The sequence below is a fragment of the Taudactylus pleione genome, unplaced genomic scaffold (genome assembly GCF_031769625.1).
Source record: "Taudactylus pleione unplaced genomic scaffold, aTauple2 ptg000063l, whole genome shotgun sequence".
Classification (NCBI taxonomy): Eukaryota; Metazoa; Chordata; class Amphibia; order Anura; family Myobatrachidae; genus Taudactylus; species Taudactylus pleione.
In genome coordinates this window covers 2,398,617-2,423,542 of record NW_028284465.1, presented here as the reverse complement: position 1 = coordinate 2,423,542, position 24,926 = coordinate 2,398,617, and the positions used below count along the sequence as shown (strand labels likewise).

Genomic DNA, 24,926 nt, shown 5'->3' with positions numbered 1-24,926 from the left:
TCATCCCAATACAGGCCGCTCATCCCAATACAGGCCTCTCATCCCAATACAGGCCGCTCATCCCAATACAGGCCGCTCATCCCAATACAGGCCGCTCATCCCTTTACAGGCCGCTCATCCCAATACAGGCCGCTCTTCCCAATACAGGCAGCTCATCCCAATACAGGCCGCTCATCCCTATACAGGCAGCTCATCCCAATACAGGCAGCTCATCCCAATACAGGCAGCTCATCCCAATACAGGCAGCTCATCCCAATACAGGCCGCTCACCCCATTACAGGCCGCTCATCCCTATACAGGCCGCTCATCCCAATACAGGCAGCTCATCCCAATACAGGCCGCTCATCCCAATACAGGCAGCTCATCCCAATACAGGCAGCTCATCCCAATACAGGCCGCTCATCCCAATACAGGCCGCTCATCCCAATACAGGCCGCTCATCCCAACACAGGCCGCTCATCCCAATACAGGCCGCTCATCCCTATACAGGCCGCTTATCCCAATACTGGCCGCTCATCCCAATACAGGCCGCTCATCCCAATACAGGCCGCTCATCCCAATACAGGCCGCTCATCCCAATACAGGCCGCTCATCCCAATACAGGCCGCTCATCCCAATACAGGCCGCTCATCCCAATACAGGCCGCTCATCCCAGTACAGGCCGCTCATCCCTCCCAATACAGGCCGCTCATCCCAATACAGGCCGCTCATCCCAAAACAGGCAGCTCATCCCAATACAGGCCGCTCATCCCAATACAGGCCACTCATCCCAATACAGGCCGCTCATCCCAATACAGGCAGCTCATCCCAATACAGGCCGCTCATCCCTTTACAGGCCGCTCATCCCAATACAGGCCGCTCTTCCCAATACAGGCAGCTTATCCCAATACAGGCCACTCATCCCTATACAGGCAGCTCATCCCAATACAGGCAGCTCATCCCAATACAGGCAGCTCATCCCAATACAGGCCGCTCACCCCATTACAGGCCGCTCATCCCTATACAGGCCGCTCATCCCAATACAGGCCGCTCATCCCAATACAGGCCGCTCATCCCAATACAGGCAGCTCATCCCAATACAGTCCGCTCATCCCAATACAGTCCGCTCATCCCAATACAGGCTGCTCATCCCAATACAGGCAGCTCATCCCAGTGTAGGCCGCTCATCCCAATACAGGCCGCTCATCCCAATACAGGCAGCTCATCCCAATACAGGCCGCTCATCCCAATACAGGCCGCTCACCCCAATACAGGCCGCTCATCCCAATACAGGCAGTTCAGAAAATACAGGCATGAATCAGAAAATAGCTCTGTTTCAGCCATCCTGCATGAGACATCCGAAAGCCCACAAGGTTCCGTTACACACAAGATATGTACATGATAGATAGTTAAAAAACATGAATATGCAGGATAATTCTGAATATGATTAATACCTGTAAATAAACGCCACTAATATGTCATTCTTTTTTTAACAGGTTCCCCAGGTCTTCCAGGCCCGAGAGGATTCAAAGGTGATGTGGGTGTCAAGGGACCTTTAGGCCTAAAAGGAGATAAAGGTGACATGGCTGACTTAGGGGATCCTGGTCATGAAGGACCAAGAGGACCTATTGGTGATATTGGACCTATGGGAGTAAAAGGTTCCCTTGGAACAAAAGGGGCTGCAGGTCTCAAAGGTGAGAAGGGCAGCATGGGGCCACCAGGTCCCAAAGGTCAAAAAGGAGCAAAAGGCGATATAGGTCTGATAGGTCCTGGTGGACCTCCAGGATACATAGGGCCCAACGTCTTCTATGGAGGACCAGAACTTCAGGCAAGTGAACCAGTGGGTCCACAAGGGGAAGCTGGGATTCCAGGACCTCGTGGTTTGCCTGGGCCACCGGGGCCAAAAGGACCATCTACTTTCTCTAAATGAATGTAACCACTTTTAATGGAACTTAAGTTACATGATTGCAGCACTGAGGAACGAAAAACAAAATGTTATGACTGTAGATTATTTTTTACAGTGAATTCAAAATGATCAACATTCGTGAACAAAAACGTTGACCTGAAATGCAGGTTATCCATTGTCAGACGTAGACCTTATGCTCCCCCAACAATGTCTGACAATTCTCAGTAATGTCTGAGTATAGATCGCTGGGCGGAAACCATATTCTGTCTCTAAATGATGCACCTGTTGAACTTTGAACGTACAAATGCTGCATAAACTCCATTCTTCTCTTCTGATTATTGGCCCAACAATGGGTCTGATTGGGGCCGAACGCAACACCGATGTTCACGTAGTTAAGCTATTCTTTGAAACTGCACATGCACAAAAATTTGTAAAAACTCCTATGGCGCGTGCATTACACAGAGCGTACACACAGAGGCGCTGCTGCGATGTGGACAGATGGAATCAGAAATGTGGTGGAAAAAGTGATGGGAGGTGGTTAGTAGTGCACTCATAGATAGTATGCTCAGTGGGCGTATTATGGGAATGTCATGGGCGTGTCAATGCAAGCAGCCGCGTTCCCGGATGCACAGCCACAGCCATAGGTCGTGGTCAGACAGCGAAACTGCACCTGTCATAGAGCTGGTGCAAGTTTCGATGGTGCAACTGATGGTGATGTATAAGGATGAATAAATCGGTGTTACAGTGTGCACGGGCACTAAAAGTGGATATCTCAGTCCGTGCACAAAATGGAAGGAGTATGTAGCGGGCATTTGCCTAAAGTTGTAGACCGGAGCCTGCCATTATACTCCACTGCGTGCGACTCGTATTACATTGTGATGGTGTTACCTTTGTAAATATTATTCCATATGTTCTTTACTAAGGAAGTAATTTAACGACATTCCTCTCAAAAAGTTGTTTTAGTAAAAAAAAAAGATAAAATCAGACGCAGCAGCGATGCTAAAATATACTAATGCTGCAGGAGGCATCTTGTGTAAAGCCTCCTGCCAGCTCCTGTGATCCTTAGCTGCGTCCGAGAAGGCAGCCATTGGTTCATCTACGAAAACATCGGCCATCTGAGCAACCCTCATGTTACGCAGTATGAATGGAGTTTTTGCTCTACAGGGGACAGTGAAGCTGCGTCGGAGGACACGCCCCAGTTTGCAAGAACGCTCCCCAGCCCTGACCTTGCTGCTCCCCCAAACGGCCGCAGCTTGTCCATCCTGCTCCAGCTGAGGGGGGGGGGGGGCTGTGTAATGTTATGAAATGAGTGTATGCACAGGGTGTTTTTACTTTATGTGGTTATTTCAACCCCCTTGATTTCCAAGAAAAATATAGAGGTCCTGTCACAGGAACTTTCATCTGTAACTCAGTGCAGCCAAACTCAGTTTAGGTGCTGGAGAGATATTGTTACAGTAAGTATATAGAAAGCACGCACACATTTATGCTAAATACTCCACTTACCAGTACTGTATATAAAATACATAGATGTGTACATTGGGAAGATGAATAGGTATCACAACTTACGTTTGGTTTGTGTCCATATTAATTGCTGTAAGTTGCATACTAACTATACACAAGTCACCTCTCATTACTGTACATAATTCCAGCATACGTACAGCGGGGCATACTGTATCAAGCTTTAATTGCTGTCGTATTTTAGCAGAACACTCTGACACTTTGTTTCTTTGCAATATAAACTGTTTCTGAAAGAAAATTATATTAGTTCATCAGCGCAACGCTTTTCTCTTGCATTTATAGCTGGATGGCTGTGACCTCAGACATAGTAAACGGCAGGGTAATGATCACACAAATAGCGTCTGGACATACATGTATGGGGCACTTCTTTGCATTACTCAGTTCTACAGACACGCACAAACCACACATCCCACGTATGATGCAGTTTTGGTGGGTGCCATGTTTAGCGAAATCCAGTGATATCATCTAGGCCAGGGGTGGCCAACCAGCCAGAGTTAAAGAGCCCAAAAATATCTGTAGGTATGTCAAAGAGCCGAGGTCATGTGCACGCCGAAGGCGCACATGCAAAAAGGGGTATGGCCTTGTGCTAGCTAGGCCACGTCCCTGGTACGATTTTTGTAGGAGTGTGTAAAATCACATGAATGCAATCACCATGGAGGTAACTGTTAAAGGTAAAGAAAAAGCCAGAACAATATAAAAAAAAACCATTGAAAAAAAAAAACATATCCACATAAAATACACTAAAACAAGCCAGATCCACATAAAATACAATGTAAGAGCCACATCCACAAATAATACACTGAAGAAGCCACATCCACATAAAATACACTGAAAGAGCCACTTCCACAAAATATACATTGGAAAAAAAAATAGATTTACATAATACAATCCAGCCCCTCCATGTGTCACTCCAGCGGCCCCTGATGTGTCACAACAGCAGCCTCTGCATGTGTCACTCCAGCAGTCAGTGTCAGTCAGGGGAGACGGCAGGAGAGCCGCATCAGGACAATGGAAGAGCCACAGGTTGGCCACCGCTGATCTAGGCAGTGCTTTTTTCATGAAAAATGGTACCGGCACTCAGAACAGAGACATTGGGCCTCATTCAGAGGCGGTCGTAGGATGCAAGCAGTCACTCAGAAACAGGGCGGCCGCTTGCATCCTGAACGGCCGCCTCCATGTCGGTCGTTAGGCTGTGGGTTAACACCCACAGCTCTAATGACCGCTAAGGGAGATGGTCGCGATGGTCAAGACCATCGCGACCATCGGGTCTTACTACGAGACCCTAGGGTAGGGTCTCGTTAACCTTAACCTTAAGCCCCAGGGAGCTTCCTGCTCTGTTTGAGCAGGAAGCTCCCCACTGACATCACAAAACGGCAAGCGTTCCGAAAGGAACGCCTCCGTTTGGCCAGGCACGCCCCCTGCCCGCCCAGCAAACGGAGCTCGCTCCATCTGCTTCGAGCCCGCCAATGACGTCGTTAGCGGGGGCTCGCGCATGCGCGCGATGGAGCCGTCTCCGTCGTGCGCATGCCCTGTGGACCAACATCGAGTCGGTTGCGAGCGCTCAGCGCTCGCGACCGACTCTGAATAAGGTCCATTGTCTCTCAGGAATAAATACAGTACTGTAAGTGCGCAGATGCTTATTTTAGTCATTTCTGAAATGATTTCACTGATTTATTCCCTTTTCTGGAAATGGTTATAAAAACTAAAAGTGAAAAAAATAGGGGGCCAATACAACATCCTGCTGTGTCCCACCACAAAAAGCGCGATGCATCTGGGTATCAGTGACCATTTGCTGACTCTCTTTCCTCTATGCATGTGTGCAATCTCTTGGAGCGCAGCAAACACAAGGGTAAGTAACTGTGTGACATCACGATACAAGATGACCGATCTCAGCGGTACAGCAGGCTACTGGCTGCCGTGTGGTTTTGCAGCAGCTCTATAGTGATTAATTGTAAGATCCCCCTTTTGTATGTGATCTCAATTCACATTAAATAAGCCAGATGTTGACACTGCTAGATGCTTTTTTTAGAATGAATATTTGTTTTGTTTGAATTATTGTGCGCGCTAAGACCTGATGAATTATATGAGATATGCACTTTCTTCTTTCCTTTTATTATTGGTGTTATACATTTAAGTTTAGGGTTGTGATATTTTTTTTAAGGTCCTTGAAGAGTCTAATGAAGATCATATGCAATTGTGGTTGCAAGATGGGGGCTACAGCACAATCCAAAACTGTCAGGGTGGGGGAGGGGTGCAGTTTAAACAATATGAAGTCTGCCCTGCACTATGTACTGTTGCCAGGGATCATTAAGCTCACCAGGGAAGGATCATATGGGTCTATGTGTGATAAGAGGTACGCCAGATTATCCCGCCCCTAGACTTCTGTGTCAGCTCTTATTGGCCAAAACTATCTAATGGCAGCTAGCTGACACAGGAGTCTGGGGGCAGGCTAATACCACACTCTTGTCAATCACACAGAGACACAACTGATCTTTCCACAGTTGAGTTTAACAATCCCCGGCAACAATGTTTGGAGCCAGGTAGCCAACTATATCAACATATAATAATGTTCACTGGGTATGATGAGGCAGTAACCTGTCCATTCATGTGATTATATTAGTGAGGCCAGAGCTACTTGTGACAAGGGAAGTGTCAAGCGACAGGCTGAAAATGAGAAACATCTTGAACGAAACGCGTTTCGCCATTACAATCTGCCAGTTTTGTTTCTGCTTTGCCTCCCTGCGCTGTATTTATAATTTCCACATTATGCTCACTATGTGAAAATTATAGTATATATAAAGAACAGGGACAATGCCAGCATCAATTTGTGCTGTTCTGTGGTGTGGCTGAGATATAATGAGGAAAATGTCTATATGGAAGAATATGTGCGGGGACAAAAAAACCCAACAAAACAAACAAAGAGCCTGATTCAGCTTGGATCTCATTTGCTAATATGCACGCCATCGGCTGATTTATTCGCACTGCGCATGCATCGCAGTGCGCGAAGCAGCCGCTACGATCGCAACTGTGATCACAGTGACCACGCAGACCCATGGCAGAGTGATTGACAGGAACTGCCGTTTGTGGGTGGTGATGGGGGGTGGTCGGTGAAATGCAGGCGTGCCTGTGCATTGTAATGCCGTTGCAGGGGCGTGCATAAATTATTCACTGCGATACCAGGGACAGCCTGAGGGCTCATAGCATGCGCTGAAGTTTGCATGAGTGAGCTCTGACCTGCCTTACCTGTGCGTATGGGTCCGATGTTACCGATTATATTGCTATGTTGCCAAAGTGTATGGATGTGAGTAAGCGGAAGTGAGCGTCCCAATGTTAGGCTGCGATCGCAATGCGAATGCAGTCATTTACATATCACCATTGATATTAACAACTGCATTGCGTGCATATTAGCAGAGTAGCGATCCTTGCTGAATGAGGCCCGGAGTCCACAGTCATTTTTAGCAGAACATTTTTTTAAAATGTTGTAAGGGATTATAGCACCAGGATCCTGTACAATATTTATCATCGATGTCTTTCACATAAGCTAAATAGTTTACAGATAAGGGAAGCACTTGTACTGTACACGCTAGACGTCATGTCTGTTAGTATATTGAGGAGAATGGAGGCACTGAGAGCCTAAAATGGCATGCATGCATTAGTAACCCGCACATGTGTCAGATATTGGTTCATTTACATATCATGCTTTAAGATGCATAATATTGATCCATTTTTAGTCTAGTAATAGTGTAGTGGTCCTCTTATTAGACATGCCAACAGTCCTGATTTTAGCAGATCATTCCCAGCTTCAGGAGGCTAAAGCAGGCTTTGCCCCCCCAAAAAATGGGCGTGGTTTGGGTGTATCAGGCGCAGACTGGTGTAATGTGGGAGTGGCCTAAATTGTCTGGAAACTTCAATTCACTACTCAGTTTAAGTAAAACCACCGCATTTGAAATTGCGGCTCCTGGGGACCAAACAGTGATTGTATTATATTATCTTATTCAATGAATGTGTTCTCTATAATTGTATCTCCTTTAAGCTAAATTAAATACTGAGACAAAATCATATTTAGCATTCACTTTATAACTATAGTTTCCCATTATAACATTGCATACTGGGGAAAGAGAAACCGCTAATCTGCATATTATATAGTGACGTAACGGTACGGATATTATTGGTGTTTCTCCTTTTCACTGTATTTTATGCATCTGCTCCCAAAGTGGCTAAAAGAGCTATTTCTGTCTATGGTTTATGCTGGTAGGACCTAAAATTGTCCGATAACTTCATTCTGTAAAGGTGCAGAATAATTTCACTACTGCGGAGAAATGTTTTCATCTCAGCGCACAAACTGCAATAGCAAACTTGTAAATTCTCCTTGTATGACTGTGCTTTTTATGTGTCAGAATATAATATATTACATTGGATTGATCCTTTATCACAATCTACCTGCTGCACTAATGTTACACAACAGTAACAAAGAAAAGAAAGAAATCACAGGATTCTGATGTGCGCTGGAAGTCACTGACGAAACGTAACTTCACTTGAATGTTGGGTTACATCTTCCATGGAAGCTTTCATAATACATAGACACCAGCCATCCCTAATTTACTGGGACAGACCCAGGTTTAAAATGTTTCCTAGATGTTGAATAATAATATTGCCAGCACCAGTGATAATAACTCCCCTGGGTGGTATCTTAACTAATGCGTGCGCACATCCGCAGACTGGAGGAACCTACTGCCCCAGCCATAATATTTTGTAAATTGCGATGATTAAAAACATAAACATACAGTATGTAATCCCTATATACAAGGGGCAGCTTGATAAATTAGCCCCTAACATAGAAAAACATTGCGCCTAAAACCAGGTAGGTAGATTTTAATAAATGATCAAGTCAGTTTTGCTCTCGATATAAATGTGCAACTGGATTGCACACGGAATGTATCACACTCATTGTTGTAAGTTTTGGTTTGTTATATACTGTACATGTACTCTCAAGTTTATTCACAAACAAAATAAAGACTTTTGCTCAATAAATAACTGCAGAGCTGTGTTAATGGTGGATTTTATGCAATAAATGAAGGTTAGGTCCAATGCAGTAAAGGTGCATTTACTAAGTAATGGAGTGACGGGCACAGAATCGCACAACACAGGGACAAAATATAGTAGGGACAATGAAAAACAAGACAAGGTCAGTATTGGGTAATATATATAGATACAAACTACTATACTGTAGTATATGATGTGCTTAAGCCCCACCTCCCAGAGCAGCTTGACTTAAGCCCCGTCTCCCAGTAACGTCAGTTGTCAGTCACCGGGAGGGCAGGGAGGATAAAGCTGGAAATGAGGACAGAGGTAGTGACGCGTGGGCTAGCTGCTTCTCCGCTAAGGGCCATGGCCAATGCGGAGGACAGAATCACATTCCAGCCAGGCGGCTGTGTGGATGACATCAGGACCATGGTCTATAAGGTTTCCCAGTATCCCCAAGGAAAGGCAACCATCACGCAGCACAATATCTCAATATGGAAGGCGAAGTTGGAAGCTGGAGTCCCCTGCTAGCTGTAAGGTGTGTTTGTTGGACTGCATTGCTGTAGAACCACTGAGCCGAGCAACACTGGGTATGTGCTGCCATGTCATTCTTGTGTCATATATATATATATATATATATATATATATACACGAGGGTTGTTCAAAAAGTAATGCCTAAATGCTCACAACTCAAATTTTGTTATAGATGCTGATTTGAAAATTTGCAGTAAAATACTTTGAAGCCTTAGTAACAGAATGATTCTACTGAAAAAATTCACCATCTGCCCTCAAACATTTTCTCCACCTCTCAACCCAAGCTGTGAATCCACTTTGGAAAAATTCCAGTGTTTGGTGTTTGACCCAGGAACGTATGGCGTTTTTAACAACCTCTTATGTCTTTAAAATGTTGACCACGGTAACAGTTTTTGAGAGGGCCAAACAGATGAGAAGGGCCCAAATCAGGACTGAATAGTGGATGTGGCATTATTGCCCACCCCATTTTGGCAATGTCCGCAGATGTTGCCTTCGAAGTGTGAGGTCTGACACTGTCGTGGTGTAAGATGACATTTGACAGTGGAATTGTTAACCTTTTTTGTGGATGGCTTCCTTCAGCTTCTTAAGTGTAATAATGTATAGATCACTGTTGATTGATTGGTTTTGTTCCAAGTAATCGATGAGAATAACACCTCGGCAATCCCAGAAGAATGTGACCATGACTTTGTTTACGGATCACTGTGATTTAAACTTTTTTGGCTTAGGTGAACTTAGGTGTTTCCATTGCTTTGATTGGGTCTTTGTTTCTGGGTCATAAAGGAATACCCAGGTCTCATCACCTGTAATGACATTTTCCAAAATCGTCTCAGAGTTGGCTTCAAAGTTGGTCAAAAGGTCATTGCACACTTCCACCCTCTGGGCCTTATGATCCCTGGTTAATTGCTTTGGAACCCATTTAGCACACACTTTACGACATCCCAAATCATTGATTAGTGTTTTTACAGTGCCATGGCTACATTCCAGGTCATCACTGACATCTCTGATGGTCACACGACGGTCTTTCTGAATCATGGCACCGACTTAGTGTCAGTTCTCTGCTGGCACTGCAGCTGATGGTCTGCCACCACGGACTATTCTCCCAATTGAAAACGCTTCATCCACCTTCTGACATTGCTATAGTCCATCGTACGCTCACCATACACTTTATTCAGTCTTCTGTGGATTTCTGTAGCACTGCAGCCTTCTTTTTCCAGAAATTGAATGACGGCTCTTTGTTTCATCCTGGATTCCATGGTATTTCTTGGACTATCTAAACAAAATCACATATATAGCTAGCAGACATATTAAACTACAAACTGACAAAGTTTCAAATAAATGTTGCATATTATTTCAGAGTTATGAGCATTTAGGCATTACTTTTTGAACAACCCTCGTATATAATAAATGTGTGGCAGAAAGCGCCAATGAATATATATACCACTTAAGATGTCTTATATATAATCCAGACAATACAACCGCCAAAAGTGCCTAAATATAAAGGCGTCAGCTCAAATCAATAATAAATTAGTACTGGTAAAAATACTAAATGCATAAACATTGAAAAAGGAAATTGACTAGAGAGTGACTTAACGGGTTGCTAATTCATATATCTAAAGTGTCGTGCAATCATTTAATTCAATAGAATAATACATTTATGTACCTATATATCAGTACCGTGGTAATATAGAATATATAATCAATAAAGTGCAAGTGCTGTGCCTCAAATAAAGTTAATAAGACGATAAATTATCGTTAATAATAATAGTGGAGGACTATAATGATATATAAAAAAAATATTTAATAGAGTTAAAACATAAAGAAAGCAATCCGCATAGTATAAAACATAGTCAGATTTAAAAAAATGAAACACACAATAGTATATAGAAGAATACAATAAGGAGCTGCTTATCACCCGGGCGGCAGCAGCAGATCGTTGTCGCACCGCGCACGCACTGTGCACATTGACAACCATCCCGGCAGCAGGCACCCCGGAGAAGACCACAAGCCGCATGTGGAGGCGGGAGGCGATCAGAGACACTGCACAAGCGGGAGGGAACACTGCTCACGGTAAGGACAGGAGTGCGGGACGCCGCCCCTGTCTTGTATTTCAGCATACACACTACCCGCAGTGTTACCAATACCGAGCGAGGGAATGTATGATACTCTCATATGGCAGGTCAGCCCTCATTGAGGGAATACCAACACCCTACACTCATCTTGCACAGTACTTATTGCTCCACTGATTAACTCATTGGAGACTGCGATTCACTGTCACAACTTCACGGGTTGTCACATTAGGTGATAATAGGGAGACGTAGGCACTCAGTGTTATTAGGAAAGGGACCCCCTAAAGGGGCCTACTTATGTTACCTGCAACCCGTTCATTTATTCAAGGAGCATACCTATACTGAGAGACATTCCAGCATATTGGGATCACTCTATCTGGCCATAGGGACATGTAGACACTTATTAGTGCCCTACAGAAAGAGACAACCTAAAGGAGTCATCTTACCTCACCCTAGTAAGAACCAGTATTCATCACAGACTATTATCAATATAGAATCTGGACTTTTAATTGAATTCTGTATAGGAGCATTGTGACTCCTTTACATTTATCCTGCTCATCTTTTTAAACACCAACTGTTTTAACATAAAACTTGCATGTGTACATTAAGAATCGCACTCAGGGCTGCCATCAGAAATTGTGGGGCCCGGAACTGACTAAATAGGCAAGGGCCGGGCCCCCCTCCTTATTCATTCACAATAAAAAAAAAATCGTCAAATGTTTTGGGCAAAAATTGTTAAGCTCTTTCTCCACTTCACTCCCCCCATTTATTAAATCCAGTCCGTGCAATGATCTGTCCAGCTTTCCCCACTTCACTAACAACCCCACCCCATTTACTAAATCCAGTCTGTGCCATCTGCCCAGCTCTTTTTCCCCCACTTCACCCCCCCGTTTAGTAAATCCAGTCTGTGCCCCCTTCACAGTTCTTTTTCCCAACTTCGCTGCCCCTGCCCTGTTTATTATTATTTAATCCATGTGGCATCTGCCCGCTGTGCACAGCTTTTTCCACTTATCATATTTCCTTGTAGAAGGCTCTGAGTTCCCTGCTTCGGCTCCGGTGTTTTCTACTCTTCTCCTCTCGATCCGCGGCTCCTCCGACCTCTTCCTCCAGCGGCGCGCGTGACGTCATGACGTCATGCGCGCCGACTCCTAAACAAACTTTATTAAGCATAACAGGGGCCAACAGGTATCCTTCAGGTTGGTGGAGGAGCGCCTCCTCCTCCACCATTAGGTCGGCAGCGGCGGGTGGTAGCTAGCAGCGTCAGTGGGCAGTAGCAGTGGCCGGGCCCCCCCCCATTCAGCCAGGGTCCGGGCCCGGGACTCCCCCCCTGATGGCAGCCCTGATCAAACTACACCATTTTCCACATTTAGGCGTCTATTTACTAAGCAGTGTTAGAAGTGAAAAGTGAAGAGTAAAAAGTGATAAGGTGCAAGCCAATTAGCTCCCAACTGTCATTTTTCAAACACAACCTGTGAGATGGCAGTTGGGAGCTGATTGGCTGGCACCTTAACACTTTTCACTCTTCACTTATCTCTTCTCCTAACACTGTTTAGTAAATAGACCCCTTATAGATATTGTTATGAAGTGTCTTAAAGAATGAAAAAGTGTCTCACCAGAAAAAGGCAGGAAAACTTGGCTTGTAGAGAAGCCTGCCAGGAGGGCAGGATAACTTGGCTAGATGAGTTGCCTGCCAGGAGGGCAGGATAAATTGGCAAGATGAGTTGCCTGCCAGGAGGGCAGGATAACTTGGCTAGATGAGTTGCCTGCCAGGAGGGCAGGATAACTTGGCTAGATGAGTTGCCTGCCAGGAGGGCAGGATAACTTGGCTAGATGAGTTGCCTGCCAGGAGGGCAGGATAACTTGGCTAGATGAGTTGCCTGCCAGGAGGGCAGGATAACTTGGCTTGATGAGTTGATTGCCAGGAGGGCAGGATAACTTGGCTAGATGAGTTGCCTCTCAGGAGGGCAGGATAACTTGGCTAGATGAGTTGCCTGCCAGGAGGGCAGGATAACTTGGCTAGATGAGTTGCCTGCCAGGAGGGCAGGATAACTTGGCTAGATGAGTTGCCTGCCAGGAGGGCAGGACAACTTGGCTAGATGAGTTGCCTGCCACGAGGGCAGGATAACTTGGCTTGATGAGTTGATTGCCAGGAGGGCAGGATAACTTGGCTAGATGAGTTGCCTGTCAGGAGGGCAGGATAACTTGGCTAGATGAGTTGCCTCCCAGGAGGGCAGGATAACTTGGCTAGATGAGTTGCCTGCCAGGAGGGCAGGATAATTTGGCTTGATGAGTTGATTCCCAGGAGGGCAGGATAACTTGTCTAGATGAGTTGCCTGTCAGGAGGGCAGGATAACTTGGCTAGATGAGTTGCCTGCCAGGAGGGCAGGATAACTTGGCTAGATGAGTTGCCTGCCAGGAGGGCAGGATAACTTGGCTAGATGAGTTGCCTGCCAGGAGGGCAGGATAACTTGGCTAGATGAGTTGCCTGCCAGGAGGGCAGGATAACTTGGCTAGATGAGTTGCCTGCCAGGAGGGCAGGATAACTTGGCTAGATGAGTTGCCTGCCAGGAGGGCAGGATACAACAGGCTGAAAATAGTACAGGTGTAAATGTACAGTTTGATTACACACAGTAGGGCTGAGAAAGCTGTAGCTGCTGATTACACAGAGGAAGCACGGACCCAAAGGCTTGGGCCTGCATACACTGAGCACAGCATGTGGATGGTGAAAACAGACAGCAAGCTAATGGCAATCAGAGCAGAGTGGAACAACAGTCTGAATAACTGAGCTACCTGCTGAAGCCTGGAAGGCAGCATGGAGGTAGACGGAGAGTGGTAAACAGAAGCAGCGGCAGAAGTGTAGACAATCACGGAGGATAGCTGGAACAACTAGACCGAGCTGTAGGAGAAAACTCTATAACCGGTGAGGGGGAATGAATTTGGAAGCTACAAATAGGAGGGGCAGCCAATCAGCAGGATATGGGAGTATGAGTTACTCTCTGCAGCATCCCCGGTGCTTGGTAATCACTGGAACTGGATTCTGAATATTGTGAGTCAGAGTGTAGGTCCCGAGCAGGTGGGAAACAAGCCGCTGCCATGGCTTGTGACAGTATCCCCCCCTTGACGCGGGGTTGAAGAACCCCCAGAGCCTAGTTTAAAGGGAATTCCTGAAAAAACAACCTCTTCAACCTGGGAGCATGTAAGGCATCTTCTGGAATCCAGGAACGTTCTTCCGGACTGTAGCCCTTCCAATGGACCAGAAACTGCAACCGACCACAAACTCCTGTTGACCGTGGACCACCACTAGAGCAGGCCTGAATGAACTCCAGTTCCCAAATCTATCTGACTTATGGACTGGCTTTAATAAAGAGGCATGAAAAGTGTTGTTTATCTTTAACAAATTTGGTAGTTGGAGTTTGAAAGCAACTGGGTTAACTTGAGAAATGATCCGGAAAGGACCAATAAATCGAGGACCCAATTTGTGAGTGGGTTGCCGGAGTTTGATATTTCTAGTGGACAGCCACACTAAGTCCCCCCTTTTGAACATGCAAGGCCTCCGATGTCTATCTGCCAATTTCTTAGAATGGAGAGATGCCTTGAGGAGATTATGATGCACCTTGGCCCAAATACCATGGAGTCTGGAAACAGTCCCTGACTCAGAGGATGTGGAGAAAGATAAATCAAATGAATTGGCCTGAGGATGTTGGCCTGTCACACAATAGAAGGGTGAAACTGAAGATGCAGAGTGACAGGAAAAAGCAAATTCAGCCATGGGAAGATGAGACACCCAATCATTCTGGAATTTTGAGACGTAACACCGTAAATATTGCTCCAGGGTTTGATTAGCACATTCTGTCTGCCCATTAGACTGTGGGTGATATCCTTTAGACAAGCTGAGACTGATACCCAGTGCAGTGCAGAAACATCTCCAAAACCATGCATCAAATTGCGTCCCACGGTCGGAAACATTGTCACAGGGAAGACCGTGCAAATGAAAAATATGTTCCAAGAAGAAGACAGAAAGTTCTTTGGCAGACGGCAATTTGGGCAGAGGAACAAAGTGCGTCATTTTGCTAAAGCGGTCCACGATAGTCCAAATAACTGAACAGCCAGCAGAGCGAGGAAGGTCCACAATGAAGTCCATCGCAATGGGTGTCCAGGGTCTTTTTGGTGTAGAAAGAGGAAGCAGTAATCCTGATGGTGGGGTACGAGGAGTCTTGTTACGAGCACAAACCTCACATACCAAAACAAACTCCCAAACGTCCAAAGCCAAAGACGGTCACCAAACTGCATGAGACATTAATTCAATGGTCTTATTGATGCCTGGATGTCCGAAAGCCCATTTCACATGAAAGTCCTGTAGGACAGCTTTTCTCAAATTTACAGGAACAAACAGGTGATTGGACGGTCTACCAGGAGGCGAATCCACTTGAAACACTGACAGATCCTCAGCCAAATTTCGAGATAAAGCCATCTGGATACAAGATCTGGGAATGATGGAATCTTTGATCATAGTATCCTGTTGGACAGGAGTGAAATTCCTGGACAATGCATCAGCCTTGATGTTAGTAGATCCAGGTCGAAAAGAAATGAGAAAATCAAATCTGGTAAAAAATAATGCCCATCGTGCTTGCCTGGAGTTAAGCCTCTTGGCCGATTCAATGTATACCAAATTTTTGTGGTCCGTGAGGACAGAGATCCGGTGTTTGGCTCCTCCAAGCCAATGTCTCCAATCCTTGAAAGCTAACTTAATGGCAACACAGCTCCCTGTTCCCAACATCATAATTACACTCGGCTGAAGAAAATTTACGTGAAAAAAATGCACACGGATGGAGTTTGCTATCCAACGGATTATTCTGAGAGAGAATAGCTCCAGCCCCAATCTCAGAGGCATCCACCTCAACCACAAAAGGCAGATCTGGATCCGGATGTTTGAGACCCGGGGCGCTGGCGAAAGCAAGCTTGAGATGTTCAAAAGCCCGAATTGCCTGACTAGGCCAGTTAGAAGCATCCACACCTTTGTTGGTTAACGCTACTATGGGGGCAACAATGGAGGAAAAAGAGCCAATAAATCTCTGATAGTAATTGGAAAAACCAAGGAAACGTTGAATGTCTTTCAATGTAGTAGGCTGAACCCAGTCCAATACTGCTTTCGCCTTTCCAGGATCCATGGAGAAGCCATGAGTAGAAATAATATATCCAAGAAAAGATACTTGCTCCACATGAAACTCACACTTCTCCAACTTGGCAAACAAGAATTCTCTCTCAATTTAGATAGGACCTGACTGACATGCTGGACATGCTGGTGCATGGAGTGAGAGTAAATGAGGATGTCATCAAGATAAACAACCACAAAAATGCCAAGAAACTCCCGGAGTACATCGTTGATAAGGTCTTGAAAGACTGCTGGAGCATTAGCCAAACCAAACGGCATAACTAAATTTTCATAGTGCCCCGTATGCGAATTGAACACTGTTTTCCATTCATCTCCGGTCTTGATCCGGATCAAATTATAAGCTCCACAGAGATCGATCTTGGAAAAAATGGAAGCTTGCTGGAGCTGAACAAAAAGTACCGAGATCAAGGGCAAAGGGTACGAGTCTTTGATGGTGATTTAGTTTAATGCCCTAAAGTCAATGCAAGGACGTAATGACCCATCCTTCTTCTGGATGAAGAAACCAACCCCAACCTGAGATTTAGAAGGACGGATGAATCCTTTAGTCAAGGCATCCGCAATATACTCCTCCATGGTCTTATTCTCAGGAATTGAAAGAGAATAGAGATGACCCTTGGGTAACTTGGCTCCTGGTAACAGCTGTATGGCGCAATCATACGGACGATGAGGTGGTAGAGAATTGGCCTTTGATTTAGAAAAAACATCTGCAAAAAGATGGCATTGAGCAGGAAGTCCTGGAAGAGACTCTGAGACAGCAGAGAAGGCCTTCCGGATGGGTGTAGATAAACAGCAATTTAGACACGCTGGACTCCATTTGACAATATCCCCCGTAATCCAATCAATGACAAGATTATGGGTCATTAACCATGGAAACTCCAAAATGATGGGAGCAAATGGACACTGGAGTAGCGTAAAATAAATCATCTCCGAATGCAAAATTCCAACTGAGAGATGAAGAGAATTTGATAAGACCATTAGGCACCAGACCACCATCTAACCCAAAAATAGGAACCTCTTGAGGTAAAGGAACTGCAGCTAAACCTAAGGAATGAAAAAATTACAAGTCCATGAAGTTCCCAGCAGCACCGCTGTCCACAAACGCCAATACGGAATGGACGGACTGCGACAGATGTACCACCGCAGGAACTAGCAACGAATTTTTTGAGGAAACAGATGCCAGGCCTAAATGTAACTCCTCCTTTACATTTAAACCCGATCTTTTACTGGTCTATGTGGGCAAGATTTCAGTGGATGATCTCTAGCTCCACAATATAGGCAGAGGCCTTGAGATAGTCGTCTTTGTCTCTCCCTGGGCGATAGCCGGAAAGCTCCCAGTTGCATGGGTTCCTCAGAGTCCTCTGCCAGCAGCCAGGAAGGTGACCGAGGCGACTGTAGAGAAAGACTGCGTTCTTGTTTGCGTTCTCGGAGGTGACGGTCAATATGGATGGCTGAAGAGATTAAGTCGTCAAGGGTGATGGATGTTGGACCAAAATGTCCTTGATGGCATCCGAAAGACCCAAGCGGAATTGGCTACGCAATGCCGGGTCGTTCCATCCTGAATCCACCGCCCATCTCCGAAACTCTGAGGAATAATCCTCTGCGGGATTCTTTCCCTGCCGAAGGGACCGCAGCTTGGATTCAGCCATAGAACTATGGTCAGGATCTGCATACAATAATCCAAGGGCATTAAAAAAGGCATTTACTGATAAAAGCGCAGAATGTGTTGAAGTGAGACCAAATGCCCATGTCTGTGGATCTCCTTGTAAGAGCGAGATCACTAATCCTACCCACTGAGTCTCGGATCCAGAAGATAAAAGTCGGAGACGAAAATAGAGTTTACATCTCTCACGGAAGTTCAGGAACTGAGTACGGTCTCCAGAAAACCTATCGGGGAGATTCATTTTAGGTTCCTTGGGAACGGCTCTAGTAGTGGATGCCTGAACATCCTCAAGTCTTATAGAGAGCTCCTGAACTTTTTGTGTAAGTACTTGGATCTGTGCGGCGAGGATTTGTGCAGGGTTACGGCAGGATAACTTGGCTTGATGAGTTGCCTGCCAGGAGGGCAGGATAACTTGGCTTGATGAGTTACCTACCAGGAGGGCAGGATAACTGAGTTGCCTGCCAGGAGGGCAGGATAACTTGGCTAGATGAGTTGCCTGCCAGGAGGGCAGGATAACTTGGCTAGATGAGTTGCCTGACAGGAGTGCAGGATACAACAGGTTGAAAATAGTACAGGTGCAAATGTACAGTTTGATTACACACAGTAGGGCTTAGAAAGCTGTAGCTGCTGATTACACAGAGGAAGCACGGACCCAAAGGCTTGGGCCTGCATACACTGAGCACAGCATGTGGATGGTGAAAACAGAAAGCAAGCTAACAGCATTCAGAGCAGAGTGGAACAACAGTCTGAATAACTGAGCTACCTGCTGAAGCCTGGAAGGCAGCGTGGAGGGAGACGGAGAGTGGTAAACAGAAGCAGCGGCAGAAGTGTAGACAATCACGGAGGATAGCTGGAACAACTAGACCGAGCTGTAGGGGAAAACTCTATAACCGGCGAGGGGGAATGAATTTGGAAGCTACAAACAGGAGGGGCAGCCAATCAGCAGCATATGGGAGTATGAGTCACTCTCTGCAGCATCCCCGATGCTTGGTAATCAGCAGGACTGGATTCTGAATATTGTGAGTCAGTGTAGGTCTCAAGCCGGTGGGAAACAAGCCGCTGCCACGGCTTGTGACAGATATAAGGTTAGCGTTGGACACACAACCACTACTCTTTACTATTATTTATTACCAGTTATTTATATAGCGTACACATATTCTGCAGCACTTTACAGAGAATATTTGGCCATTCACATGAGTCCCTGCCCCAGTGGAGCTTACAATCTAAATTCCCTACCACATGCTCACACACACTAACACACTAGGAGTAAATTTGTTGGACTCAAATAACCTAACAGTATATTTTTTGGGAGTATGGGAGGAAACCGGAGCACCGGGAGGAAACCCACGCAAGTACAGGGAGAATATACAAACGCCACACACTTAGGGCCGCATTGGAAATTGAACCCACAACCTAGTGCTGTGAAGCAGTAATGCTAACCATTACATCATCTGTGCTGCCCATACAACTACTTCCAGGTACACAAATGTACAAGAACTGAGATTCCAGCATCTCTGCACCCAAAAATACCAATTGGTGTGTCCTTAGACCTCACCATCGGTTGCACCATCGGAGCGCGTGCCGGCTCCATGGCAGGTACAATTTCTCTGTTATAATAAGGACTTCTATGTGAGCATCTGCGTATGCAGCCACTTTCCCCGACATGCTTGCGACACTCCCATAACGCACCCATAAGATGGACCATCTCCGTGTATGCGCCATGCCACCTCCCTGTCACCGACCAGTAATGACCCCTACACATCTCCATACGGAAATTGTAGCCGCAACTCGGGGATAATTCATATCTTTACATAACTCTCTGATGTGTAATGCTCTGAGCATGTATAACGCAGGAGCATGATTGACATGCAGCTGGCATTTGGGGGCTACAGTGGGCAGCCTCCCAGAAACTATGCGTGTCGGCCCCATCTTATGGGCATGCCGGTGACAGCGGTTGCGTCCTCGTACATGCCTTCACTGGCCCTGACAGCGCGATTTTGCCGGACATCATAAGTAACCTGAGAGTTGCTCAGATGTCCGATGTTTATGCAGTTTATCCGATGCTGCGTCTTCAGACTCAGAAGTGAATCAGAGAAGTTGGCAGTGGAACCCTTTACTTAAGATGCCTCCTGCGGCTTTAGCATCATTCCGCACAGACGCGGTATACAATGATGTAACAGTGTGGTGATATTATTTATCATACATCTCTGTATCCGGCAACTAGAATGCAAGCGCTGTGCGACTTACCCACATGCACAGTATCAAAAAAATGGCTCCACTATGTCCAACATCGGCAGTACATCCTCGTCTCAATCAGGACCATAATCTTGAAGGGGTTAAATGACACTTGTCATGTATGATGCAGTTTTCCACATGCACCAGAGCCTACACTACTCTACACTATCCCTATCCTGACCGTGGGCACTGAGAGGGGGGGGAGCGGGTACAGTTTACCCGGGCCCGGGCTTGCTAGAAGGGCCCGGCGGGGCCCAGGTCCGGCGTCGCCCCCCCCCCACCCCCACAGCAGCTCAGCACACAGCTTGTGCTGGGCAGCAGCCTGAGCAGTCTCCTATGGCTGTGGGGGGGGAGCGATCACACTGATCACGTCCCCCCCTTCTTAGCACCGGGCTGGGGGGCTTACAGCACCCCCCTCCATGGCGTGCAGCACCGCTACGCGGCGCTGAAAAAGTGATTTTTTTTTTCCCAATGGGGCGTGGCCACCTCCTCCATGCCCCCTCCTTTACCCGGGCCTGGCCAGGCACTCTACGGCCCTGATCCTGACCAGCACAGGTCTTGTCCACAGATGGCCGAGGCCTTGTCCTTGCACAGTCAAATGCTACATCCACAAACTCCTCTCCCATTTCCCATCTTCATGGCGGCGCGTTCAGTTGCTAGATAATTGGAAGAGACAATAGGGAATATAGACCGACCCCCGCAGCCCTTTCCTAAACATGTCGTCTTCTCTCATTGCGGATAACTGGGTTAGAGCATAAAATATACAAATAACATCCGTCTCCATGCCATGTATAGCGTAATATATGATTTTGTGCTTTGTCTCGGTGAGACTGTTTATAAATGACTGTGAGGTAATGTCTCCTTGGCCAGACGCTTCGCCCATACATAAATGTTCCCCTGAATACACAGCGCAGCAGCGTCTCCCAGTCACTCACTTCAAACCTCCCCGTTGCCTTATTGCCTGGCAGTTTTTAAGTCAGGGATGTAATTGAAAAAAACAAGATTACATGGTTCATATTTCTCTGGTTAATGCAACTCATATTCCTGGTTGACCTCATCGCACATCAGTAATTATATTAAACAAAACATGATATATATGACTTTAACCCAGTGGTTTCCAGTTTTACTGAATAGTTCATGTAATATAGTGTCAGCCCTGCAGGGCAGCAGGTAAACCATCAATTCACAATTATTATTTTTTTGGGATCTTCTACTAGTGCATGGCCAGTCATTAGTTACTGGCAGTCTATGTTTTCCATAAGGCAATAGTAACCTAGGATTGTTAAATCACATCAAGATTGGATATTAGAATGATTGTCATCCTATCAGGGTCTTCTCACATATTCCTTTATTAGGCTTTGGTGCCCCAGACCACTGTATGGAGATGTACTCAGGCCCTGATTCAGAGCGCTCACTATGAATCAGGGTGTTTTTTTTTTTTTATTGGAGCCGACCTCCTGGCCGGTCGCTAAGCTGTGGGTGACCATCCGACTATCGCGACCATCGGGCTTGCGACAAGACCCTTGTGGTAGGGTCTCGTTCCCGCAAGCCCCAGTGAGCTTTCTGCTCTAATAGTACAGGAAGCTCAACTACTGACATCACAAGTGATGTCAGTAGGGCCGCCCTCGAACGGCAGGTGTTCCTTCGGGAACGCCTCCGTTTGGCCAGCCACCCCCCTCCCCGCCTATAAAATGGGGTGAGCTGTCAATCAACATCGACAGCAGCCCCGTTTCGTTGCCAGCCCTGGAGCAAGTGATTTCTCGCTCGCTCCGGGGCTTGCGCACGTGCACACTGCTCGGCCATCGACCCGCTTGCAAGAGCATAGCGCTTGCGAGCAGATCTGATTCAGGCCCTAAGTCTTCAAGATTGATAAAGTGGAGGGAGTACCAGCCACAGTGACATCACAAGGGGGGTGCGGGCTGCACCTGGGTGTCACCTTCCGATGGGTGACACCAAAGTGCTGACTCAGTGACAGGAGCCGGGTGCTGCACTGTAGCATTACGTGTAGCACTCAGCTCCTGATGTGACACCCACTATACGGACAGGTCTAGATGTGGTGTAATGGAATAATTCTTACCAAGCTACACTGCCTCTGGATGCTCTACGATACTTCCGAAGGGTTACAATATAGATACAGGCAATATGATTAAGCACAAAGTAAGACTTATTCACCGATATCAATTCACCGATAACAAAATAACCATTGTCACACCAGACATATAATTCAACACGTTTCGGAATGCAATTCAGTACACACATTGAGGTCCTGATTCAGACCCGCTCGCTAGGCTGCGGTCGCATGTAGCCTGCCGATGTTTGCAATGTGCGCATGCGTGTAAGACGCAGTGCACGGGCACAAACTAGTCCATGCTATCGGGAGGCGTTCGCTCGCAGAGCATAGCCACCTCGCTAGAATGAGTGACAGGATGAGCCGTTTGTGGGTGGTGACTGGGAATGGTGATGGATACGGGGGGAGTAGTGGTGCGAACGCAGGCGTGTCTGAGCGTCTTAACGCCGTTTCAGAGGCGTGCACAATTAAGATGCAGCATCATAGTACACGTCACATGGCTGAATGACACACTGCAGCACTCGCAGTGCTTGGGGTAGGGTATGGTCAGGCACAAGTGCTGCGTATGCATCCGATGTTACCGATTGTTGCATACACTTCCTGGAGATGACGTGTAACACTAAGGGAAAGTGGGCATCTTAAGACAGGCTGGTGGGTATCTAAATACACACTGCTATCGCACGGCAAGACATAGTGGGCGTGCTAATGCCTTGCCGTGAGATCGCGGGATTTGCATACTTTGACTGCATGTGAAGGCATCTAGCGAGCGGATCTGAATCATGCCCTGAAAGCAATGAAATGACACTTGTATTCATAACTTTTATTAAAACTGGAACTCTGGAACCTCGTTTTACTGTATGTATATATCAGTGCTGGTGTACTACTGTATGTATATTAGGGGTGTGCACCGGCCACTTTTCGTGTTTTGTGTTTTGGTTTTGGATCTGGATCTTTCTTCGTGTTTTGGATCTGGATTGGTTTTGCCAAAACCACCCTTCCGTGTTTTGGGTTCTGGGTTTTGTGTTTTGGATCTGTATTTTTTTGAAAAAAAGCATAAAAACAGCTAAAATCACAGAATTTGTAGGTTTTTCTGCTCCTATGCTATTATTAACCTCAATAACCTTAATTTCCACTCATTTCCAGTCTATTCTGAATACCTCACACCTCACAATAGTGTTTTTATGTCCAAAAGGTTGCACCGAGGTAGCTGGATGACTATGCTAAGCGACACGAGTGGGCGGCACAAACACGTGACCCATCTAGGCGTGAAACTGCAGTGGCAGACAGGATGGCATTGAAAAACTAGGCCCCAAACTGTACATAATGCAAAGAAAAAAAAGAGGTGCAAGATGGAATTGTCCTTGGGCCCTCCCACCCACCCTTATGTTGTATAAACAGGACATGCACACTTTAACAAACCAATCATTTCAGCGCCAGGGTCTGCCACACAACTGTGGCTGAAATGATTGGTTCGTTTGGGCCCCCACAAAACAAGCTGGCAATTTATCTGTCCCTGCACAAACTGGCTCTACGGAGGCAAGATGTCATCCTCATCCACCGATTCCTCACCCTCTTCAGTGTGTACATCCTCATCCTCACAGAGTATTAATTCGTCCCTGCTGGAACCACAGGTCCCTCTGTACGTTCTGGAGGCTGGTCTCCCTGGAAGAGTTGATAATTCATTTTATGAACATCATCTTCTCCACATTTTGTGGAAGCAACCTCCTACGCCTTTCGCTGACAAGGTTCCCGGCTGCACTAAACACTCTTTCGGAGTACACACTGGAGGGGGGGCAACTCAGGTAAAATAGAGCCAGTTTGTACAGGGACCTCCAAATTGCTTCTTTTTCCTGCCAGTACAGGTACGGACTGTCTGACATGCCTACTTGGATGCTGTCACCGATGTAATCCTTTAACAGACAGACGCACGCTTGTCGCTGCTGCTTTGAGGATTCAAGTGCGGCTACAGGCCACACAATTCACAAAGACAGAAAAAAAAAAAGAATATTTTTATTGTTTGTGGAGCACACTTTGAGGGTTACACCACCCTTTAACAGACAGACGCACGCTTGTCGCTGCTGCTTTGAGGATGCAAGTGCGGCTACAGCCCACACAATTCACAAAGACAGAAAAAAGAAGAAGAATATTTTTATTGTTTGTGTAGCACACTTTGAGGGTGTCACCACCCTTTAACAGACAGACGCACGCTTGTCGCTGCTGCTTTAAGGATGCAGGTGCGGCTACAGCCCACACATTTCACAAAGACTGAAAAAAAAAGAACAATATTTTAATTGTTTGTGTAGCACACTTTGAGGGTGTCACCACCCTTTAACAGACAGATGCACGCTTGTTGCTGCTGCTTTAAGGATGGAGGTGCGGCGGCACACACAATTCACAAAGACAGAAAAAAGAAGAATATTTTTATTGTTTGTGTAGCACACTTTGAGGGTGTCACCACCCTTTAACAGACAGACGCACGCTTGTCGCTGCTGCTTTGAGGATGCAAGTGCGGCTACATCGCACACAAGTCACAAACACATTAAAAAAATAGTTTTTTATTTTTTGGAGCACTTTGAGAGTTACACCACCCTTTAACAGACAGACGCACGCTTGTCGCTGCTGCTTTAAGGATGCAGGTGCGGCTACAGCCCACACATTTCACAAAGACCGAAAAAAAAAGAACAATATTTTAATTGTTTGTGTAGAACACTTTGAGGTGTCACCACCCTTTAACAGACAGACGCACGCTTGTCGCTGCTGCTTTA

At 46.3% G+C, this 24,926-nt stretch overlaps 1 protein-coding gene across 2 annotated transcripts in view; it reads left to right on the top strand.

Annotated features, from left to right (window-relative positions):
• Window positions 1–8,437, top strand: part of SCARA3 (scavenger receptor class A member 3) — a 70,731-nt gene extending 62,294 nt beyond the window's left edge. For both annotated transcript variants that reach the window (XM_088465706.1, XM_088465705.1), the window contains exon 6: window positions 1,476–8,437. In XM_088465706.1, coding sequence (XP_088321832.1) covers window positions 1,476–1,909 — 434 coding nt within the window. In that variant the 3' untranslated portion in view covers window positions 1,910–8,437. The remainder of the gene's footprint in view (window positions 1–1,475) is intronic.
• Window positions 8,438–24,926: the final 16,489 nt, after the last annotated feature.